The 15,866-nt window shown below is 35.2% G+C and overlaps 1 protein-coding gene across 1 annotated transcript in view; it reads right to left on the minus strand.

The window, feature by feature from the left end:
• Positions 1 to 15,866, minus strand: part of LOC126370679 (acetylcholine receptor subunit alpha-like 2) — a 68,299-nt gene that overhangs the window by 42,040 nt on the left and 10,393 nt on the right. The window contains exons 2-3 of the mRNA XM_050015675.1: positions 9,300 to 9,344; positions 4,560 to 4,669 (exon numbers count right to left, since the gene is read on the minus strand). Of these exons, the coding sequence (XP_049871632.1) occupies positions 4,560 to 4,669; positions 9,300 to 9,344 (155 nt within the window). The remainder of the gene's footprint in view (positions 1 to 4,559; positions 4,670 to 9,299; positions 9,345 to 15,866) is intronic.

The following is a 15,866-nucleotide window of genomic DNA, read 5'->3' on the forward strand; positions in this document are numbered from 1 at the left end:
ACAAGTTGCCTCTGTGATGTATGTTGCGTCTTACACTATTGAACGGAGACTTATGAGGTCTCGTGTATCATGTCTCGGATGCGGATATTGCCTAACTACTGAGTCCAACGAGCATCCGTCTAGTGAACCGAGGCAGGAACCAAGCACTCGAGACTAGATTCGACTTAGGCTGGGATCACAATACGTAATAGTACAACGGGATTGAAATCGTGCAGTGTGCTTGTTGTATTGCAGCTGCACAATGAATTGAATAAACCATTTATTGCACACACAAACACAGAAATGGTATAAGGAAATACTAAAAGTACACTCACACCCAAATTCTCACACACACCCATACTCATCCGTACACACACACACATCCGTACACACACACACACACACACACACACACACGCGCGCGCGCACACGCGCACGCGCGCACAATGTGTTTCATGCCTGTCGATTACCCGTCTCTTTCCTTTTCGGCATGTATCCGATTTAAATAAACAAAATAAAAAATAATAACCCTGACCAGGAATGGTGAGATCAGACATCGACTTTGAAACCCAAACGAAAAAAGTGGGCCGTATACAAGATGTTTAACTAAATTGCCAATGTTCATTATTTAGAACTGCACATGTAACATCATCATCTCCCTAACATCATCCCGTTTTTCACAGGGTCCGCTTACCTAACCTGAAGATTTGACAGGTCTGTTTTTTTACAGAAGCCAGCCAGCCAGCTAGAAGGGATAACCAGCCCAATACAAGTTAGGTCACATACCTCCGAAAATGCATTTCTCTGGAATATCGGTTTCCTTACGATGTTTTCCATCACTGCTGAGCATGATAATCTTTTATGATCCGAATTTGGAATTCTAAAACAAATTAGACAATCATTGGTTTAGGCCTGTGCTGGATCAACTGCACATGTAACGATAGAGTAATTTACGGGACACCATGTTGTGTCAAGCACATAAACGCAAGGAATAAAGACACTTTGGGCCTCTGCCAAAATGGCCGGTCCTGAACACTCGCGAAATCTGGTGTTAGGATTGACTATGATGATGTAAGGAGATTACTGTAACTACAGGGGGTCGAGCTCATATACCTAAGCTACTGACAGTAAATAATTTTCACCTTGAATAACGATGTTGGTTATATCCTCCTGCGGCCCAAATTTCTGGATAACTAATACTGAAAGAATTTATTTTGGATTTAATAAGGATTTTGGGTAGTCCCATCCTCACTCACTGGATGTACATGCATGTGACATCCAATGAAAATTATATACTAACTTAGATATAATCTTCTATTACTAACAAAATATGGATAAATATCTGAAATAAATATTTCATTCATTCATTCATTCATTCATTTTCATTCTTAAGACCAAAACACAATAAAAACAGCTTCTCTCTATTACACCAGAGTGGGTATGGAACATACTCCCATGATGCTCCATTGCTGGTTGGCGGAATTTTTTGGGCTGCCTGCAATGTCCTGGCCAAACTAGGGACAGTCTCACAAAGTGTTTTTTTATATGTGTCCCGGGAATCGAACCCAAGTTCTCCTCGTGGCCTCAACCACAGACACAAGCCCTAAAATTCCAAAAATAGAATCGAAGTTTTCTCTGCATAGATACAATTATTTTTAGCAAATTCACTTTCCTAGTGCTGACTTGGCTCAGTTATATAACGTGAAAGGATCAAAGGTCCTTTGTAGTAAGAATTTCACTATCTCTCAAGCAACTTGTGGAAAATTAAATTGTTATGGTACTCACTACGTTTTGGTGATAAAATCATATTTTTTTAGTAATAAGTGACGTTACTTGAAAGGGAATGATTAATTATTAGTAAGTAATAAGATTTTAAAGTATTTTTTGGTGCGCTAGGCGTACAGTCATGAGCAATATAATGTACCCACTTTAGAACTCTGTCGCACTAACATATTCGACATTTAGTGCGACTTATGACGTTTATTTATAATATATATTATGACGTTTATTTAATTATCGCACTCACATCACATGCACCATAGCTACACACTGCTTTCACTATTCACTTATAGATCCTTCTTTTAGTGTAATATTTCTTTCTTTTATTGATTGTTTCTGCTTTCCATGTTCCATGTGTGTCTAAGTCGTTTATTCGTTTAGTCGTTTAGTCGCATCCTGGCTGTAATAGCTGATAGGTGGGACAGCAGCTTTACGTATAAAGCACTGGACCCATCAGCATTTAAGCGTGTGCCATTATGGTGTTTTATAGCTTTTAAGTATTTTTTTCTTGTATTTTAGGTTAGTACATATGGATGTAAATTTGTCCGAAATAAAGTATATTTTTTTTTTATTATTAATGCTCGTGACCGTACACGCCGCGATCAACATGAAGTTTTAAAGAACGACCAGTAAAGCTAACATGCGCAACGTTACAAAATTTTATCACGGTCATTTTATCGGATCTGACGATATAATTATGTCGTTTTGTCGATTGGTGCTAATATGTGAACCCAAATAAGTATATGTCGTTTTGTCCATATACGAACAAAATCACGTGACACCTGTAGAACCAACCTCACTTCACATTCGCCAATATTAAGGATCTGTGACAAGTACAACTTATTAAAAAATAAAGGATATTAGACATTTTCCATGATTCCATTCACACACTGAAAGCTAACGTTTCGGACCCACGATACCCCTGGCGATGGCGGTGGTATTGTGGGTCTTTTAAAATCAAACGATACCCTTGAAATATCTTTCAAATTCTATACTTTTTGATTTAAGCACTAGATGTACGAATAGGTAATTTAAGTGAAATTATAGTCGTAAATAGGTTATTTTTTATTATTTTAGTGTAAAAGTTACAAAAGAATGTCATTCAGAGAAAAAGTCCGCTGACTGGAGGTTTCATTGCAGCTTGATTGTAGCTGAAGTAAGGATGTCAGAAGTATTTTTTTTTGTTTTGATGAACAGAATAAATACAGATCTAAAAGTTAATACCATTTTATACTTCATCAGACTTAACTTTGGTAAATATCCCGCTAGCTGGAGGTCGGTTAGAAAACTTTGTATTTCCGTTTTTTCAACGGAACAAATTCTGTTTTCAGCATAATTCAGTAGAACAAATCCAGATCTAATTCTCTGCATCACTCTTATGTCTCCCAAACAGGAGATCCCGCTGAGTGTAGACACATCCGCTCAATGACCTGAACGACCAAGGCTGAAATCCTACTGTAACCAATCTAACTTTCTACAATTACACGAAATCCCAAGTACCTAGCTTCTAAACAATATTTTACCATCAAAACTAAGTCCCGTAATGCAGACTGGGTAGTAATTATCGTACAGCCAGAATAAGTTTGGGGATTTAACAATGCAATTTGGTTATACCAACGTTGTACGAAGCAACTTCGCCTAATGTTCACGTACTAATTAATTTGGTCATTACACCGCTCGATATTAGATATACCGTGGTATAATGTATTGTTTATTACATTAACCAGTGTAAGCATAAATGGTGGTTTGCTGTATCTCAAGATATAGGTCCCCTAGAGACAGGGTTACCTTCTGCTTTTAAATAGCCACCTTCAAAAATATATAAACTGTCAATGTTATTGTCAATTATATGTAAATTGTTGTGTGTGGAAATAAAAAAAAATATTTATTTATTATTTATTCTTCAGGACCCCAATCTTCCAAATTGAGCACCTTTAACAACGTTAGAAAGTAGCAGCTACATTGTATGAGAATGACAAATTTTCCTTCAAATCTGTCTGTCTTGCAATCTTTGAGGGCTAATTACTTAGTTTTTTGCCTATATTAAGGGTACTTTTTTTTAATGTTTCTAAAAGCCTATGAAATGGAGCAGTTTTTAGAAATACTTTCAGGGTCCATGACAATCTCATGTGTTTATTATTCTTCGGCGAAGTTTTAACAACTGTAACAATTTTGGTCGAATTCTCACTTTGACTTCCGATAACTTTTTTTTTATCTTTGATTTCACTTTGATTTATATTTGATTGAGCGGTACACAGACTTAGGCATAGTTGTGAAATAAAATAAATTAATTATTACGAAAGGGATAGCGACAAAATGATTATTTCTGAAGTAAGGTAGAAAATCTAGAAAAAGGTACAAAATGGGTCATATCTCCTAAACCGTAAATAATTGCTGAACATACATGGGGGTGTTTCTGGTAGCTAATGAGCCCCTCTTTCTAATTTTTCATTTTGAACCTGAACTTCTGGGCCACCCTGTATATTAGACTGTGATGTATATTATTATGTAATAATTTTGTAAGTGTATAATAATTTTGTTACCTTTAACTTGTTTAATTCATTATTAACTATGTTACTTACTAATATTGTTATCATGAAGCTGCTGTCACCTCTTACGTTGCTGTGCCCTTGCAGGGCGTCACATGTACCTAATACCATGTATGTAACACCTAACTGCTTGTGACTTTGCAATGAATAAATGAATATGAATATGAATAAAACAAACTTATCGATTTCGATAATTTTATCAAGGTGCGCATGTTAGCCCCGGAGAACAGCATAGAAGCAGCATATACTTACTTGTTATAAAGAACAATGTCAGGAAGCCAGATGTGTTCAGAAGGGACATAGAGTTCCTTTTGACCCCCGTACTCCAGTGGGTCCCATTTGAATTTGTGGTCTTCCCATTCCTGAGAAAATAGAGTGTCCATTAGTTATAGAGGTCGGAGGACATGTTCCTCTTTTTTGTCTTTCATATGGGTTGTTGTATTCGGAAGGGACATAGAGTTCTTTTTGATCCCCGTACTCCAGTGGGTCTCATTTGAATTTGTGGTCTTCCCATTCCTGAGGAAATAGAGTGTCCATTAGTTATAGAGGTCGGAGGACATGTTCCTCTTTTTTGTCTTTCATATGGGTTGTTGTATTCGGAAGGGACATAGAGTTCTTTTTGATCCCCGTACTCCAGTGGGTCTCCCATTCCTGAGGAAATAGAGAGTCCATTAGTTACAGAGGTCAGACACAAAGACTTCTCTTTCTTCTCTCGTGTAGGTTATGAGATCAATGACTGATCTCATCAGACTTTTTCAATATTCTGGTATTGCACCGACAAAGGCCCAACGCCCAAGTAGCAACCGATTGTCTTAAAAGAGAATTGTAGATATCTTGAAGGCAAGTAGACTAAATCAAACCCTTGTCTTGGATAAGTCTTATAGGTCTCCAAGATATCCCTCAAGATATCTTGAAGATACAGTTTAGTAAAAGTGGGCACATACTTTAACTCTTATACAAGACAGACTTAAGACAACGCTAAGTCAGACTTAAACCCTACTTTAGACAATGTTCTTGCATATTCTAAACTTAGAATTCTTGTAGTATCACTTAATACCAAGAATGTATACTTGAAGATATCTACAATACTTAGTTAAGACTATAGGATTGAATTGCACTGAGTCAATTGTAACTTAACGAAGTAAAACTTCAGGTCATACTAAAACGATTTTTACTTCACGGGTCTTTATTTTAGAATATAATGGCGAACATTTATATTAACACAAGAAATGAAGTCTGTAAGAAAATGGCGTCTAAAATATTTGTTAAGTTGTTTTAACAAAAGGTTATTCTGCCGTTTCACATACAGGAAATTATAAACGCATGATTGTTTCTCGTGTAAAATCGATAGAAAGTGTTAAAAAACAGAAGGGCCTTTAATATACCAGAAAAATAATAATAAAATTTGGATTGATTATTCAGCAAATAAAATAAATGGTGACATATAGTATAGAGAAATTCATTTTCTATTAATATGTGACAGCTGAACGCAGTAATTGTTACTACAACAGAAATATATATTAATTTACTTCAGTTTTTGACGATAATATTGTCAAAAAAATATTACATGTTTTCTTCCTGTAAGTGCAAAATGGCGTTAAGTAATTTTTTTCTAAATGAAGTAAGACTTTAGAAACAATTGATTTCGTAAGAATCAGTTTAGAAAAGTAAAGTCAAGTTGCACTTCATCAAGTACTAGTTAAGATAAATTTTACTTCAATTGTCTAGGAGTATACCAACTTAAGACAAAAAGTATTTAGTGAATTCCTACTTAAAACTCTTATATCTAAAGTGATCCTCTATTTTGATTTAGTAAAGTAATGTCGTAAAATCATGTTTGTTTATTCTGTGCCAGAATCATCTATGTAACAAGTAACAATTAAAATCGAACAAGCTTAAAACCTATGGAAAGTATGTTTGTTTGAGAGGTAAGTTTTTCGACTCGTGGAAGATAAAAAATATTGTTATGCTGAGTTCTTACTTGGATAGGAATGTGATTTACTCAATTATTTAATATTTATCACAATTGGAACTAACAAACATAAACTCAATTTGCTAATGAGTCTCCGCGCATACATTCTCATAGGTACCTACATGGTTCGCTGACGCAAAGTAGGTACGATCACCGCGCTTCTAATTGCCAATGGAAACAATGTGATTATTGTAAAAATTAACGAGTATCCGTTGAATATTGTATATACGAAGAACCCTTGCAATTTGATTAACGTCGTGTGTGTGCGCGGTAGTTTCTAATCCCACCTAAAACATTATTGTTAAAAAAGGCGGCCAAATTCCCAATGTCTTTATCAAGCTAAAAAAATAAAGGAATCGAATCTAATGCCCAATTTAAATGCATTTAACCATACACAAAACTTAAAATAGATATGTTTTGTTTATGATTGTGTATAAAGCTTAGTTAAAAATAGGTACATTTTTAAAATTATTAAAAGAAAGAATGAAAGAAGAAAGAAAAGTATCTAGACACGCGGTAGCATGTCAAGCCAAGTTCAAGAAATAGAACTGGCGAGCCGCACCGTGTGTATTATTACACGAACCATTTGGAGCCACTTTTGACCTCCTCATAAATCAAAAACTATTTCACATAAACGTATCAAATTTGGCTCATATATTGAGACTTGTGAGATACATATAAGTGTTCTAAATTTCATAAGCTTATCTCAAACCATAATCCTCATTTTTATCATTGACTGACTGACTGACTCATTTTTATCAAAACTCTAACCCAGTTCCGGATGACCTAGAGAGTTAAAATTTGGTATGCAGATAGGTAATTAGATGAAAATAAAGGAAAAAATAAAAAAAACTGGCAACTTTTTAATAATTAGATTCTATCATGAACGCTTAACATAAATACCTAATTAGTGCCTGTACCTAACTATAGATGTAAGAATCAGTAAGTAATCAAAACTCATGACAGCCGGTCTTTTTGTGGTAGGTATGTAGATTAACTTAACATAACATACAATCACGCCTATATAGGGGTAGGCAGAGCACTAAGTGATCATAAAACTACTTGATGCCACATTCGACAAGTACTTTAAGGGTAGGTAAGCAAGTTGGAACATGTGATTAGCGGTGATAGGTTGTCAGCTTTTCGCCCACGATACAACACAACTCTCATCCATTTTACTGGCATATTATTTTTTTTTAACTTAACGTGAACCTTAAACGAGTTTAATAGGTATTTAAAATGTTTTATACCTATAAAGTCGACTTTTAGAGTTTTGAATTTGTCCTTTTACAAGGACCCACGCGTTACGAAGATATGTACTTACCTACAATAAGACAGACCTTAGGCTACAATATATTATCTTATGTTATAAGAAGATATGATATGTTATACTGTTACTTATAAATACATTTCAGGACTAAATAACAATAGTATTCAATAGTATTGTTAATTAAATCAAGTAGTTACTATTGTTATATTGCTTATTGTTACTTGAAGTCTTATGTACTGCTTAAACTATTTTTGCATGGTTTGTAAGTGTTTATTTTGCAAAATAAATGATTTGATTTGACTGACCATTGAACTTGGCACCCATTTAGATCTCACTTCTTTTGTCGTTGAAGTCAACAACCAAAGCATTGCATAATATTGAGCTTGGCTCTCATTTCACATTTATGTTTTTGATTGGATTTATTTATTATTAGACTAATAGGTACCTAATTTTATATTTGAACTTAGCAGGTTTTAATATAAAACTCGATTTTTCATGGTGTAATGTTGCCGTGCGCTTAGACTAGGTTAGACTAGCTTAGTCATTTTTGAGAAGATTTGTGCGAGACGTAGGTACCTGGGCTGCCACACGCTGGATCGGATTTGAAAAACAGGAACTTACTTACGTTTTTTTTGCCAAAATTAAATGATTGTGTTATACCAATCGATATAAAAAAAATTATGGCAATGAAGAAGATATCGCCTCGCTAACAAAAACAGTGGGATGTGCATTATCACAGGTTAATTTTCTGTATTTAATATTCTGCCTTCGAAAACCACCAGATCCTTTTATTATTTGGACTTCATCCATCTTTCTGCTTGCTTCTATTTCGATTTTATCGTCCATTGAATAGACTTTTCTTATGTTTTACTTATTGTAGTCAAAAACGAATAAAACAGTCTTGTATAGGAGCAACAAATAATAAAAATTGCCTTAAGTATATCTAGGCAATCAATTTTTACTTTACAAGACTAAACTGATACTTCACTAAATCAATTTAGTGTTAAGTGAGCCTTTAAATAATCTGAGTAAAGTAAAATAATACTTGTAGACTTAACAGTAGGCTGAGATAAGACTAAATAGTTTTGTGAATACTTAACTTGGTTTTGTGTATTCTAAATTATCTAAAGTAGGATTTGTTGAAAACTATATAGTATTAAAGAAGAAAATGAATTTATGAAGTCCTAATAAGTCCTATTTGATTTGGATAAATCTCACTTTAGCTAAAGTTTAGACATATATGACTTAATCACAATTCTTGATTGCTACTTGGGCGACTTGGCACTTAAAAATAAATAGTAGCTGGACCTAGACTGGACCCGGACTGGAGTGCTTAACGTACCCTCCTAAGCACAGATTCATCATGTTTTTTTCAGAAAAAGAGGTGATTTCAACTGGCCATGTTTTAACCAAACCAGGGACAGTCTCCCAAAGTGTGTTTTGTTAGACGAGTACCCACCGGAATTCGACACTATAAGAAGACCGGAATTCGAACCCAGGACCTCCGAATCGTGAGCCGCTCAACCACTGGACCACGGAGGCCGTTCACATATTCATAAGGATTTACAAATTATTTAAAGATAACTATAACATTACAAAGTAGCATAGAGAATGTTACACCGACAAGAGTGTGATGAACTATAATATGATCACTTCGACACTGGCAGAATGGTCGTACTCCTAAGCAACCCATTGCCATAACTTAAGAAAAAGAAAAAAAAAATACTATAACATTAGCTTTGGTACTTACATGTTCCAGCCATACGTTTGTGGTTAGAATCTGATCCTTTAGATTCTGAAACAAAAGTAAAAACAAATAAAATATCTGTTTAATAATAATCTTTTGTCTTTCTTAAAGAGTTTGAAATTACGAGGAGTCAAATTAAAGAGGAGGAGGAGTTAAATAAGTAAAGTAGGGTAGTAGTAGTTAGTTAAGTTTTTGTTGAGGAGTTAAATTGGGAATAAGTGCCTCAAAACTGTGATTATGTAATTATTTTTAACTATAAGTACCTACATGTGGGTCTAATCGTATCCTATCCTCCAAGTAAAAGACGCAAAGAGGCTTCAAGTCTTCGGTCAATCGATTGGCTATACTTGGCTCTGATCCAAGGTTCCAACCAACCCGGATCATCAAAACATTCAAAATAGTGTTGCCCGAAAAACGACTGTTTATCGATTAATAAACGTCGATTTTCTAAGTCGCTATATACTCTAAATATGCCTTACGATACTATCGATTGGATCGATGCGGAAAATTTTACAATTACCTATATGGATTATAATCGATTAAATGCTTAAAGAAGTCAGCCCATTATGCAACGACAGTAAAGGTACTAAAATAAGGTCAAGGGACCAAAACGTTGATATAATGGATTATTATCGCAATATATCGGTTTAATAATATGTAACAATTATTAGATAAATTTCCGAATATTTATTTTTAAGTTTATTTTTATAAAAAAACATAAATAAAGATAAAAAAAAAACACAATACAATTTGTCAAATCATCAGAAACATGTCACTATTATTAGATTATAATCGATAATAATGAATGTATATAATAATTGTAGAATTTTCAACATCGATAGTATCCATATAATCGATAGTATCGATATCTAGATTATTTTAGGGCTCCATAATCGATTATTCGCCAACACTAATTCAAAACGAATGTGCTATACAGAATGGTGACAGTAGGCACGTACCGACATCAAAACCCCACAACGACCCATCCAGTCTTCCCTGATTCATTTATATAGGATTATAAGGTTTTATAGTGTGATTATTGAAGCCTTTTTCTTTTCGATTGGGGATGGAAGTGAAAAGTTTCGGTCGTGACTTGAGGGGAATGTTCTGAGGTTCTCTATGGCATCTTTTTTTCTAAGGAGTTTTATCTTAAGGAAAGATAATGTGACTACAAATTAACTCTTACAATGTAAATTCATTGTCTTCTGTGTAGGCCCAACATTACAATTTTGTATAGCGGCTAGGTAGTACTTGTGTTCAGCAGAGGGTCATGTATAGGTTGTAGTCGATAGTATTCTTTTTTTTTATTAGCGGGCGTGAGTATGTGTATGTACGGTCACGAGCATTAATATGTATACACTTTGGTACCATGTCACATTAACTTTTTTGACAAATTGAACTGTAAGTCCCACTAAATGTCAAATATGTTAGTGCGACAGAGTCCTAAAGTGGGTACATGTAATACTATAAAATCCCAACAACGTAACAATTTTGTCTCAACAGAATCTTCATCAGAATTCTGAAGCAGAATTCATGTTGAAAATGCATTCCTTGTTACGCCAAGAGTGACGTCACGACGTCATACATGATTCGTGTCACAATATCAACCCAACGAGTTGTCGAATATTCAACAGACATTCCCGTTGATTGAGATTACTTATGAGACCATATACTCGAAGCTCGTGCATTTTGATTCATATTTATGCAATGATTAAGTCTTAACTGGTTCGTACACTTGAACGATGATATTTGATTGGTTATTATCGTAAAAAGAGAGTTTGTATTCAAGAAATATTTGTTGGTGTCTATTTATTTTAAGTAAAGCCAAGTAGCTCTACCACTTTCTTGTATGTACAGGGTTGGGTTGGGGGCTTTTAAGCTACTGTAAAATGAAACCAATAAAAACCGGCCAAGGGCGATTCTTACGTATCACGGATTACGTATTTAATGGAGGCTATTAAATATTAATTTAATTATTTATTTTTAAAAGCAATATAATAACAAAATATTGGTGACAGATGTACGGACGTACAGCGGAGTCTTAATAGGGCCCTGTTTTATACCCTTTGGTTACGGAACCACGTGTAAATCACGCGATTACGCATTAAAAGAATGAGTTATACATAAAAATATAATATCGTCTCCCTAGCGTTAACCCGAATATTTGACAGTTCCGGCTTTTTACAGACGCGACTGCCTGTCTGACTTTCAAACCCGCGAAGGAACTTAAGTACTTAAATACATCCAACCAGCGTGGTGGTTCACGCCGCGACTTGTGCCGAGTGAGGCCCTTTTATCTCAGGATGTCCACCACCACCTTATGATCATTTCGACGAACATCCGTTTTGCTTTTTTTGTAATTCTAATCTAATCTAGCTTACAAGATCCCACTGCTGGGCAAAGACCTCCCCTTCCTCTTTTCATTTTTTGCGGTCCTCCGGCAAGTCCCTCCGGCAAGCGTTCAAGTCGTCACGCCATCACATTCGAGGTCTACCACCACGCCTGTAACGTCATGAGGCACCCAATGCGTGACGATCCGTGCCCACCTCTCAGGGTGCATGCGACAAACATGTCCGGCCCAATCCTTTTAAGCTTTTGTACTTAATTGTTTTGTGAAAATTTTAAATGATATTATTGTCTTCTTTTTGTGTGTGGCGTTCTTATATAATAAACTATTTTATTCTTTTTTAAATATAAATATTCAATTATTATTCCTTTAAGCTAATTCTTTTCCCTGGTATACATACCGAATCGCTGAACACTGAAACCAATGAAGTTCCCAACTGCTTCGACTGGCAGAATGTTCAGAACGACACGAAATAGCCAACGATGCAACCGCATTGCAATTAAAATATCCTAACACTGAACCCGATTTGAGTTTATTATAATAGTCTATAACTTCCTAAGGTTTTACAAAATTCAATTGATGTTACAAGAACAGAGGATAATCTAGTCAAATGCTACGGATACTTTTTACGAAACGTCGTCAACGTGGTCTACCTTCGTACTTTTTGTAATGTAATTCTTAATTAAAACACGTAAATCAGTCAAAAAGAACAATAAGATTCTATTTCTAGATTAGCATTGTATAATTTGTCTCTGACTTAATTAAATACTCAATTTTATAATATAACATAGCATCACACCTGTACGCCTGCAGGGTTAGGCAGAGCTGTATAGTATGTACGCCTATTCCTTGCCCACATCTCGTACACTCCTGCTATGTAAATAGAATAGAATAAGGAATAATACTACGTATAGAACGGTAACTCTCCGCTCCCCACCAGCGTCGGAGCTAGGTTTACCTCACCTCCCCCTCGAACACAGTTTAGACTTGAATCGTATGGCGTCAGACGTCACACACACAGATGCGTGTGTACGATAACGTCAATGTGTGGTGTCAGTGCATATCGAGGTTATTTGTATGATGTGTCTGGGGTGTGGTTTAAGTCTAAGTAACTGATGAGCCTATAGCCCATTTAAAAACTACTTAAAATTATCGACAAAGCTGTTTTTTAGCCTAAAACAAAAGAAAACCAATACATTAATTCAGTTATTCTAAACACACGTACCATCTAACTCCGCGCCAACTTTAAACCAGATTTTACTTCCCATTAACTGCGGTCCCGTCACAAAATCGTCACAAAACTAACACTTGAGAGGTTTAAAAATGGCACTGAACCCGGCGTTTTATGAACGCATAACGCTAACGTAAACGACTGAGCACTTCGTAATTGAAATGAAATAGACATTTACAACTTTCAGGTCTTTTAATTGCTGCAGCTAAACGTACCACGTCGTTTACAACATTTCGAGCGTTTGCAGTTTCAGTCAGTAGAATTTACAACATTTTTACAACTCGATGATATGACTCTCGTTTGTATAGCACTGGTTTATGTACCCCAGTTTGAATTTACGTTTAATTGGATAGAAAGTTGGGTTCATATAAAATTGACATGGATTTTAGAATTTGAATTTATTAACGACTGGTGTAGATTTTTGTGCTGTATGTACATAATGATCTTTGCGACAGTCTAAGGTCACACTGAAGAAATTAATCTAGAAAAGCAATTCGACATTTGCGCATATATAAATTACAAATGTCGCAATGTAGATAAATGTCAATTAGTAATAATGCTTTTTAACCCTTTCACGGGCAGAAACCATGGAACATTGATGGTTCATAATAGGTAGTACGACACCTTGGAATTAGAACGTCATTAGACGTTCTGTCCTTGAAAGTGTTAAGATGAATTACTTCATTGACTGGGTCAAAGACAAAAATAAATCAAAAATTCTTTTGCATCCGTATTACAAGTCGGTCAGCCTTAACCGCGCGCGATTTGAGTCTTTGAAAGTCAGAGAATCGCTTCCGATAATTCTTTGTTTTTATTTTACTCATACCACCTTACAAATAAAAAAATAAACCAGGGATGAACGTGGGTTTAAGTATTTGATAGCCAAGCAAAATTGAATCCAATTTTTATACAATTCGACTGAACTTCAACCCACGTTCATCCCTGGTTTATTTTTTATTTGTAAGGTATTCAATGTTTTGTCTATAATAAAGTGATTCTGCATTGAATTAAAAACTTGCTTTTTTAAAAAAAGACTGATACCAGCCGCCCCCTAACAGTACGAAACTTTGTCTTAATACATCCCCAATTTGGTCAATGTACGTCCTTCAAAGTCTTCCTCTTTTTCTAGATCTTGGATAAAAAGTAATAAACAAAACAAATTCTTTAAACGGCTTTTTCTCGAAATAGCCTTTTGGTGTTTACATAATTTTGCCTTTCTAGTAACGATATCAAAATTGACTGCAAGTTGATTATTAGATTACGGGCTTGAGTTTATGCAAGACACTAATCTAGAACATTCTATCAGACGATGCATGGCATATTACGTGCTGTATTCGTGTTAATTGTATATTAAGTCGCCCTACTGCCTTCTCTGTAGCTATTCGACCGAGATGGCCAGCGTGAATAGGTATTCACTAGATAAGCGTGTTCCGTTGTGGACCAGTAAGCCCCTTGCCTTCAGGTGAGATTGTCGGTAAGCTGTAATCCAAAACTGAATACATACGCCCCCGCCCTATTGTTAGGTAGAAATTCCTCCACCGTTAACTAAAAAATGATTAGGGCCTTTATATAAAAACGCCGGCCTATTGCGAGTCAGCCTGGCGTACTGAAAGTCCCGTACCCAGAAAAGTACACAATTGCGTATAGTACGCGACTTACTGACTATCGAGTAGTGCCCTCGACCCGGAGGTATCTGGTTCCGTTCCCGGTGGGGACGTGTCTAACATGTCATTCAGATTTTACCTTTACAATACAACAATACAATAAAAACACACTTTATTGCACCAAAATAAAAAGAAATAATTACAAAAAGACTCTTTACTAAGTACATGGCAAATGGCGGCCTTATCACTTAAAGCGATTACCTTTAAAGTTTTAAAACAATAATTAAACAGAAACTTTGTAAAGAAGGTTAAGTAAGGTTAATGAATATTTAGAAGATATGAATGCATGGCAGTTAAATAACTAAATTGTATAACAATATTTTATGTTTTTTTTTTAAAGTACGTCTAGGGCCCTGTGCCTTAGTTTTTCTTGCAGCTTCTTTTCACCGGCTATACAGCTGGTTGTGAGAAGCTGCATTAGTTTTAGACGGGTGAGACGTCCGTAATGTAAAAATTACGATTCAAAGTGTAACTATAAATTTAAATTAAAAAATAATAAAGATTGTTTTGAATTTGAATTTAAAAAATCACTTTGTGAGACCGAAAAACATTAATATTAGTGTATGTCTAGCTATATCTCTCTCCCTAGCGTTATACCGTGTTCACGGGATCCGCTTACCTAACCTGACAGTTTGACAGGTCCGGTTTTTTAATAATATACCTAAAGTTTTAAAAGATAATATTTTACCGCTAAATTGAACATTCGTACCTATATTCCAATCAGCATCCATTGAGCGTAGGCTAGCTAAATTAATTGTGGTCAATCAACAGGCATTGTATTGAATATAAACAAACATGGCGTGAAATGGTGCCGAAAATATTTAACGAAATAAAATTGTTAAGAGAGGATCCTAAATTAAGTGTAGGAATGTTAAAGTCAAGGCTAAGGGACACACTGCTTAGCGGAGAACTTCTCTAATTTAGTACCTAACGTTCTTGTTGGGTTATGTTCGAACTATGTAGAACGGCATCTAAGCTGAGCGATGGGTTTCTTGGACCTTATATATTGTAAGTTAAGTACCTTGTTTTATTATTTATCTAGGTGAGTAGAAATTTATGTTTATTAGATAAGCGCATCTCGCCATCAAACGTAACAGTTTGGCGGGTTAATATTGTAAGAAATAAAATTGTTCTTACCAATTTAACAATAAAAAAAAAAGAACGCTTGCCTCTCACTTTGAGGCCGCAGGTTCGAATCCAGCACAGGCCTAAACCAATGATTGTCGAATTTGTTGTCGAATTCATGTTTGGATCATAAATGATTGCGTGTTCAGCGGTGAAAGAAAATATCGTGAGGAAACCCATATTATATAATAGTTTATTTGTCA

This window comes from Pectinophora gossypiella, chromosome 11, assembly GCF_024362695.1.
Source record: "Pectinophora gossypiella chromosome 11, ilPecGoss1.1, whole genome shotgun sequence".
In the NCBI taxonomy this organism is placed as follows: domain Eukaryota; kingdom Metazoa; phylum Arthropoda; class Insecta; order Lepidoptera; family Gelechiidae; genus Pectinophora; species Pectinophora gossypiella.